The sequence below is a fragment of the Salvelinus sp. IW2-2015 genome, linkage group LG17 (genome assembly GCF_002910315.2).
Source record: "Salvelinus sp. IW2-2015 linkage group LG17, ASM291031v2, whole genome shotgun sequence".
In the NCBI taxonomy this organism is placed as follows: domain Eukaryota; kingdom Metazoa; phylum Chordata; class Actinopteri; order Salmoniformes; family Salmonidae; genus Salvelinus; species Salvelinus sp. IW2-2015.
The window spans coordinates 12,874,224-12,883,915 of NC_036857.1; the positions used below are offsets into that span (position 1 = coordinate 12,874,224).

Below are 9,692 nucleotides of genomic sequence, written 5' to 3' on the forward strand. Positions count from 1 at the left end.
TTAAGTAGCGGTGTCCCATCCATTCTGGTTGTTGGCCTGAAGTAGGACTAAATAGATTTAAATAGTGGAGAATGGTAATTATTATTATTATTATTTTGTGAGTGTAGTGTTAGAGGGTAGGGTATTTGTAGTATATATATATATATATATTTTTTTTTAAGCGAAGTTTAAGGGAGTTATACTCCAGTCTAGTAGGTGGCGGTAATGCAACATTTATTGGATGCCAACCGCGGTTAAACAGCATCGAAGAAGAAGCAGAAGAACGACAGAGTCTTGCATAAACGGCATAATATGTTTTGTAATGTTTTTTTTATTACAGTTAGCAGTAGTTAGCTAAACACACTCCGAGGCTGTAAACCGTGTAAACCGTCTACACAGTAACTACATCGCAAAGAAAGGTAAATACATTTTGGACTAAAATATTTGCATACCCCAGTTAACTCCTTCGACGAAATATATAACTTTGATAACAGCTAACGTTAAGCGTCGAAGCAGTTAACTTTGATAACAGCTAAGCTGCTGGAAGTATCAACAACCGTACGATGAATGTCGAGTTTAAATGAACCAGATAATTTCTGTATTAGTTATGATGTCAGTTCAACAGATGAGTACACAACCCGAAATGTTGAAAGCATTTGATCTAGATATTGGTTTAATTTAGAATGGAATGCAGTCTGTTTACTATCCTGCATTTTTTTTTTAGGATGGCTCATGTGCCCAAAGTTAAGCTGGCAGGGGGCTTGGAGATCTGCCGCATCCTGAACGGCATGTGGCAGGTATCAGGTGCTCATGGTCCGGTGGATCATCCCAAAGCAGGTAAACTGAAAGTAGGGTAAAAGTTCACTCCAAAATTATTCACACGTTTTTAGACCTTAAGTGTCTAGCTAATGTCTTGAGTGAGTGCCCCACACAATATTTTGTCCAGTTTATTTAACTGAGATCAAATTCTCATTTACAGCAACAACCTGGGGAACAGTCACAGGATGAATGAGCCAATTGTAAACTGGGGATGATTAGGTCAGATTGGGAATTTAGCCAGGACACCAGGGTTAACACCCCTATTCTTACAATAAGTGCCATGGGATCTTTAATGACCACAGAGAGTCAGGACACCCGTTTAACGTCCCATCCAAAAGACAGCACCCTACTCAGGGCAATGGCCCCAATCACTGCCCTGGGGAATTGGGATGTTTGTTTGTTTGTTTTTTTAGACCAGAGGAAAGGGTGCCTCCTACTGGCCCTCCAACACCACTTCCAGCAGCATCTGGTCTCCCATCCAGGGACTGACCAGGACCAACACTGCTTAACTTCAGAAGTAAGCCAGGAGTGAGATGCAGGGTAGTAGGCTGCTGGCTATAGCTATAGCCTATCAGTTCCATACAGTATCAATGGAAAAATGGGTACTATATAATAAATAAAAAAAATAGATGATGCTGCCTATTATAGCATTTTTTTTACCCACAATTTTTATTTCCCTAACAGTTATTATCAAACCCCCTTTTCCTATTCCAGTGCAGGCGATGCAAGCCTATATTGATGCTGGCCTAACAACTTTTGACATGGCAGATATCTATGGACCAGCGGAGGAGATTTTTGGACACTTCAACAGCCAGGTATGAATTGTTGTTGTAACCTACACCACACAAACTCCAGATTATGAACCTGTTGGATTGAAAGTGTATGTACATATTGTAGATTGTATGAACATTGATCTCAGATGTGTGCAAGTGGAGCAGTACCCCTGAATTGGCACAGGAGGGAGCTAATGTAGCACAGTTGCTATTCGGCGGTTGGGCTGCTTAGTCTCGCTCTCAAGAATCAGGGGAGAGATGGTGTATGGAAGATCAGTAAATTCTCACTCTCACTTATACACACACATGAAAAAGCCCTTACACATCAAGCCATAGTCATACACACATTGTCAGATGCACTCTTACACCCACACTCTTTGTTTCACCATTAACATTGGTTTTAATATGAATAATTTCTTTTCATTTGAAGATTTTTTAAAATTTGCATCTTCATTTATTAATTCCTTTGGATTTCAGACCTTGTCAGTGCCCAGGCACGCTGCATCTCACACGATTTTGACTTGGATGTGTTTTGACACCTGGAATAATGTCCTCCGAGAATGCTTCCCAACACCAACCTCTCTGAGGATTGAATCACCTGTCTGTAACTAGACACATCTGCTCTGCTCTCACATGTGAAACAGAGAGATTTATATGGTCTCTCACGTCTGACTGAAAAGTGTCTGAGATCTTTGAGGGGATTATGTGGACTGAGGGTGTTATTATATGAAGTGTGGTACACAACCAGACTGAGTACATTTTGTGAATACATTTCAGTGTCTTTTCATAGATGGCATGGAATGTAATTGTAGCATTCTGTTTTCTAGCTGAAATCGAAACCCAGCTATGATGCTGCACCACCCCTGCAGGGTTTGACCAAATGGGTGCCACGACCTGGACCAATGGACCGCAAGGTGAGTCTTTAATCCAGACTAGTGTGTGAAAAATCATCCTGCAAGTTGCCTACCATCCATTAAAATCTGAAAGCTAAATACTGTATATCACACCCACCAATTAACAATTAGAACTGCTTGAGGGCAGTGTCTCAGGACAACTTTCAGCTCTGTGAGAGACTCCCTTATCTAATTCTATTTTGAGGTGTCTGTTCTGGTTCACCTATGTCACTTGGCTGCAACAAAAGCCTGCACCCTCACCAGCCATAACAGGGTAAGATAACTCACGCCTGGTGTAGACATCTTTAATATGTCTCGTCACTAGGTTGTGGAGAAGGCATTGCAGCGTTCCATGGCCCGTATGCAGGTGGATTCTCTGGACTGTGTGCAGTTCCACTGGTGGAACTACAGCGATAATAGATACCTGCATGCCCTGGGGCACCTGTCTGACCTGCAGCAGGATGGACTCATACGTAGGTCATCTTATATAACCATTTACTAATCCCATGCACACAAGCTCTTTGTTAAGATTCACAGTTCAGCCATGTACCTTGTGTACTTGTTGATGAGCTGTGCCTGTTTGTCAAGTTTAGATGTACTCCTTATTTTCTTACTCTTCAGGAGAGCTGGCCCTCACCAACTTTGACACTCAGAGGCTTGAGGAGATCACAAACAAAGGGATCAGAGTCTCCAGTAACCAGGTACAGTGCCTGCTCCCTCATTCCCTCATTTGTTTTCCCCATCTTTCTCTCGCTTTCTCACTAGCTTAATGGGAGTCAATTTCCTTGTGCCTTATAGAATATTGTGAAATCTGTGCATGTTCAGTACATTAGTCTGCGTCAGCGTTCAGTATGTCCAGTATTAATGTCCAGTGATGTTTCCTCCCAGGTGCAGTACTCTCTGATTGACCAGCGGCCCGCTGTTAAGATGGAGGCGGTCTGCCTGTCTCACGGCATCCAGCTCCTCACCTATGGAACTCTGGGTGAGGACCGGTCTGAGGTCATATGGGATTAAGTCATCACGGCCACTGCTCTACTCCTACTGCTGCTATTTGGCTGCTCTAGATCATCAGGGGTTAGCCATTTAATAGGATGAAGAAGCACAAGCATTCATGTCACTGCACTGAGAGAGTCAGTGGTGAAGGGTTGGATTAGGTCCCAGTTAGCCTGGCCCAGGTCTGTATGGGGTTTAGCCTACCCATCTGACCTATAGATCTAGACCAGGCTAGCTCACAGTTACTGTTGCAACCTTAGTGACCGGTTATGGTCTGTTTTCTTCAAGTTATGTGACTTACGATATTATATCGTAAATCACATAACTTTAGACAGACCCATAATCGCTCCTTCTAGTCATGGACCACTTGATATTCTGATCTGATAATGCCTGGAAATGACTGACTCTCTCGCATAAGTCGTAATGAAAAACATAACGTACTCTCGCCAGATATGTTGGGGGAAAAAATCTGAGATACTGCATGCTTTGCTTTGATGCATTATGGTTATTAGTATTACTGAAATTAGCAAGTCATTTAATATAGTGTTAGCGATTTTAGAAATCCTTTCCGTATTGACTCTTGCAATGTGGGGTGTAGTGATATAAAATGGTGGCAATCTAAGATGGAGTCCAAACTGACGATGCGTCTCTGCTGTTTCTCTGCTTCCCTCTTCACCCAATCTCCTCTCTTCTTCATCTTTACCCTGTCTCTGTCTCTCTTTCTGTATCCAACCCCTCCCTCCTCCATCGTTTTAAACCTCCATCGCTCGGTCCCCCCTCTACTTCTCAGCTGGTGGTCTACTCTCAGAGCGCTATCTGGGGAAGGCGGAGCCTACAAGCAGGGTGGAGCTCAACACTGCCTCCCTCAGTAAATACAAGAAGGTGATTGATGGCTGGGGAGGATGGGGGCTGTTCCAGGAGCTGCTGGTTGTCTTGGACGGTGTTGCCCAGGGCCACAGCTGCTCCATTGCCAACGTGGCTACCCGCTACATTCTGGACCGGCCAGCAGTGGCTGGAGTCATCGTGGGCTGTCGTCTCGGCGTTGCTGGGGCGGAACACATCAAGGACAGCCTGCACAGCTGCAGCCCAGAGTTGGAGCTCACGGCGCAAGACCTGCGCACCATAGACGGCGTGCTGCAGCGCTCGCGTGACCTCATGAGCCTCATCGGAGATTGTGGAGACGAGTACAGGAACTAGAGGAGAAAAGAGAAGATGGACCAGAGCATCTGGGTTGGAGGGAAGTTGAGATGGGGTACTGGAGGAAGAACATGTAAATGTGTGAATAAATGTGTGTATAGATGATGGTGGGAAGTTAGAGGATGGCAGGAAGTTAGAGGATGGCAGGAGTAGAAGGAAATGTGGTGGGAAGAGAAGGCCTGGGGGGCTGAAACTGAAAATGACAGATGGGAGGGGCATGAGGGGGAATGACAGCATGAACTATGACAGGGCACACAGATATACAGCCTTTTACTTTTATTTTTTTAAATAGTGTCAACGTGTGATAAATGTTACCCTGTACCCATATAATTAAGAATGTAATGTATATAGCGTCATTATGTCTCTGTGTATGGAAAGGGCTTTTAAGTAAAATAAGATATTGACCTAAAGCAGCTTGTTTAATTTACAATACGCACAATAGTTATTGATATTTTTTTGTAAAAATCCTCTTCCTGTACTCTTTCATGACATCCCTTCAGACAAGGAGAAAATATTTATTTATGTTACATTACTCAAAAGAGGGAAATGTCTCTGTGTTTGAGGTGGTCTGTGGTGGGCCTTTGTTTGCAGTATGCTGGTGTTGTGTGTGTGTTTGTTTGAGGATTACTAGGGTGGAAGATGTGGGTAGGCCTGTCTGGCGAACACTGGGAAGAGTTTCACTAGGGAAGTAGATCATGGTGGAGTCCTCTGATGTTCCTTGACAGAGCTAGCTGACTGGCTGTTCACTCAAGGGTCTGGATATACGCAAACAGGAGGGGTCAGAGGAAGATTTGGGGTGGGGGTAGCACTGAGGGGCAATTAGATGACAGGCTAGAAGATTAGGGGTGGGTGCCAGCTGGGGGGCAGGAGCAGGGGTATTTGGGGGGTCTTTCCATCTCTTGTAACTGTGGTAATGAGGCATTGATACTGTACAAGAGACAGACGCTCTAATGACCATGATGATTCCCCCAGACTGCCACTATCGCAGCTGCTGAAACTCACAGGGAGGGTACCCACAGCCTGGGGTTAAAGGTAAGATACAAGATCACATGTACTCCACTATGGGGAAACACACTAGGGTATAGTACAGTACTATGACATCCAGTAAAACTACAGTCTCTCACCAGGGGACTGAGTTTAGCCTGCTTCAGTGTGCCTCAGACTAAGGGCTTAATTCAATTAGATCCGCTTGAACCAATATCAGCATAGCAGTTGTTTTGGCAGTGTCGGAGGTGGAACTACATTAGAGCTGACAAATCCACAAGTGACTCTTGGAATTATACCTACAGTAAAGCAGACATTGCCTGCATAGGGTCGTATTAACAGAAATCCCATGCAGCCTTGTTTACAAGTTCAAACAGTGGAATGTGAGATGTAATCTACACGTCCATTAGGCTGATAGAAATCCTCATTATTTAGTTGAATGATTTTTCAATTTGAGCGTAATTATCTCGTTCTGAACTTCTAATGTCAGTGGGGCGGGTGTGGCTTAGTGACAAAGATTTGACGTCTTCAACGCAGTTCCGCCTCCTACACCGCCAAAACATCCGCATCGCTATTGTCAGTTAACACTTGATCGGATTAAATCTAGGCCCTAAACACCTTGTTTTCCCCAGCTCAGTGGTCTTCAGGTTAGTGTGACAGCAGCCATGTGTGGTTGGTATTATATTTCTGTGGTGGGCTACTGTGTATCTATCAGCTGTCCTCTCTCATCTTGTTGGATGACCCTATGTTTAAAGAGCATCTCTGTCTGCAGTTTCATGCACACACACATGCTGATGTGCCCTTGAATCTTTCAATAGGCTTTTTAATTATTAAAACACATGAAATATGCACAGCAGGAGGTGGGTGGTGGATATGTCCTTGTATGTTCAGCTCCCAATGCAGCATGCATACAGGGCCCATAGTCCAGACTATCAGCAGACACACTGCACCAGATTGATCAGGTGTGGCTCAAGTCAATGTTTGTCTGTGTGTTATTTGGTATTTTTATTGAATATTAAAACATTCAATATACCTGCAGTGAAGCCGATCAACATTTACATTCAGTCATCAAGCAGACTCCCATGCAGAGCGATCCACAGGGGCAACCAGAGTCAAGTGCCCTGCCCAAGGGCACGTCGACAGATCTCCCACCAAGTCAAATCGGGGACCCAAATCAGCGACCTATCGGCCACCGGCCCATCTCCCAACCGCCAGGGCACCAACCATCCTAGATCCCCCCACAGTTCCCCGAGAGCTGCCCCTCGACCATCCAAGACCTCCCCAAAAAAACTCTCCCTCCACTCCCCCAAGGAATTCTGTACAATCATTTTTGCGTTGTTTTATATATCAAGTCATACACCATGGAATCAGTACATCAAACACCGATTCTCAGCTATTTTGCAGTCTGTATGGCACAGCTGTCAACATGCTGGTCCTCAAATTAAACTGGTATACTTTCCTATTTATGCTATTTTTATTCCTCTGTCAGTTTTAATCCTTTATATTGGGCAGACAGACCAGTTCCCTACCTCCTCCCGCTGCCACCTGCCTCCTCCATTTTCGGGGGAATCTTGGATTGAGCAGACCTTCCCAAACAAATCCGATAACTTCATGAAAGACATACAGTACCAGTCAAAGGTTTGGATGTCTTCACTATTATTCTACAATGTAGAAAATATTATAACAAAAATAACAAAAAACCCTTGAATGAGTAGGTGTCCAAACTTTTGACTGGTACTGTAACCCTACCATTCCAATTTACAATATCATTTAAAAACAAAATACCCTTTTCAAACATATTTTCCATAAATATAGGTCTTTTATCAACCACCACATTTGAGTTCAACCATAATATTTGTTGTAATATTTGTTCTAATAAATCAAAATGAGACATGGCAATCGGCAAAAAGGCAATTTTTAACAATGGGTGAGCTTTTCTTAGTAATCTACTTGAGAACTATTTTGGGTTCAAGTAAAACTTTTGTTTAAGTGAAGCTTTTAAAGAGAGGTTTAGTGCTTTTATATTTAATCTCAAACCATCCAGTTCATATTCACTATATAGATAGGCACGCTTTATGTTGTCTGGCTTAGCATTCCAGATAAAGCTAAATATTTTTTGCTCATATGATTTGAAAAACGAATCATAAGGAGTAGGAAGCGCCATAAGTAAATTGAGATATGACTAAGGAGTTAATCAGTGTCATTTTTCCATAAATGGTTGCAGGATCTTGTCTATGTTTACAAGTTTTCTATTGAAATTCATTGTGGAGAGCTCATTTATATATTTTGTGATATGAATACCAATTATGTCTACTTCACCATCAGCCCATTTTATAGGTAAACTGCAGGGTAATGTAAAAGTTGTATTTTCTAAAGATCCAATACATAATATGTTACACATCATAATTAGGTTCAAATTCAGAGAGGCCAGAAAAGTGAACTAGATCTTCAATGAGACATTGCAGGGATCTCGCTTGCGGACTAGTTACATGGATACCTATGTTTTTATGCCTTGGATTTCTAATCATCTAATGTTGTTATTTGATCTGATTTTAATACCTCTTTAGGATCTGACCCTTTTTTTCAATTTTCACCTTAAATGACATACCCAAATTTAACTGCCCGTAGCTCAGGACCTGTAGCAAGTATATACATATTCTTGATACCATTTGAATGGAAACACTTAAGTTTGTGGAAATGCGAAATTAATGTAGGAGAATATAACACATTAGATCTGGTAAAAGATAATACAATTTTTTTTTTTTGTACCATCATTTTGAAACGCAAGAGAAAGGCCATAATGCATTATTCCAGCCCAGGCACAATTTACATTTTGGCCACTAAATGGCAGCAGTGTATGTGCAAAGTTTTAGACTGATCCAACTAACCATATCTGTTCAAAATGTTGTATCAAGACTGCCCAAATGTTCCTAATTGGTTTATCAATACATTTTCAAGTTCATAATTGTGCTGAAACAATAGCATGGTATTATTTCACTGTAACAGCTACTGTATATTGGACGGTGCAGTTAGATTAACACGAATTTAAGCTTTCTGCCCATATCATATATGTCATATATGTAGCGCAACTGTCCCACGGGGGACACACCGATCCCGTAGAGGTTTTGATAGCTAACATTTCGATGGCCATAAGGAATAGATATGATGAGTGTGGACGCCGTTGTTTAACTCCAACAGTTAAAACTCTCTGAGAAGAAACCGCTATTGCACCTGGGGTTGCTACACATTACTTTTATCCATTGAATAAGAGACTCACCGAAATAGGAAAAATCCAGGCATTTATAAATAAAATCCAGTCTTACTTTATCAAAGGCCTTTACAAAATCTGATATAAATACCAGGCCTGGCTTCTTAGATGTTTCATGATGTTCTATTATTTCTAGTAGTTATAGTATATTATCTCCAATGTATCGTCCACGTAAAAAACCTGTCTGATCAGGATGAACAATACCTGGTAAAACCCTTTTAATTCTGAGTGCTATGCATTTTGCTAGTATTTTTGCATCGCAACATTGAAGTGTAAGGGGCCTCCAGTTTTTTAGATAGACTGGATCTTTATATTTGCCATCTGGGTCTTGTTTTAATAATAGAGAAATCAGACCTTCCTACTGAGTACCTGACAGACTACCATTTCTATAGGAGTAGTAAAACAAGCTAATGATTAAGCTTTGAGAATATACAAAAAGGCTTGATTTACCTCTACCGGTTTGCCATCAAGCCCTGAGGTTATTCCAGACAAAGGACTTAATAGCCTCAAACCGTTATTCCTCTGTAATTTGGCCTTCACGCTGATCTTTTCGTGCATTTGTTAATTTTTCATTTTTTGTATTATTTGAAAATAATTCCTTAAAGTAATCGTCATTCAGAGGGTGAGAATGAGATGGAAAAGAGAACATCTGCTTAAAATATTAAGCTTCCTCTTTTAAAATATCATTCGGAGAATCATGGATGACTCTCTTTAGTAACGAGTTTCTGCTAATTATTTTTGGTAGCGTTCCTGTGTTGGAGATTCAGGAAGATTTTGGTGCATTTT

At 41.9% G+C, this 9,692-nt stretch overlaps 1 protein-coding gene across 1 annotated transcript; it reads left to right on the forward strand.

Annotated features, from left to right (window-relative positions):
• Window positions 1-239: 239 nt before the first annotated feature.
• Window positions 240-4,902, forward strand: LOC111977197 (uncharacterized). The gene is made up of 8 exons (XM_024006554.2): window positions 240-398; window positions 704-816; window positions 1,513-1,613; window positions 2,399-2,485; window positions 2,790-2,937; window positions 3,086-3,165; window positions 3,353-3,446; window positions 4,248-4,902. The coding sequence occupies exons 2-8, from the start codon at window positions 705-707 to the stop codon at window positions 4,652-4,654; spliced, it is 1,029 nt and encodes a 342-aa protein (XP_023862322.1). The 5' UTR covers window positions 240-398; window position 704; the 3' UTR covers window positions 4,655-4,902.
• Window positions 4,903-9,692: the final 4,790 nt, after the last annotated feature.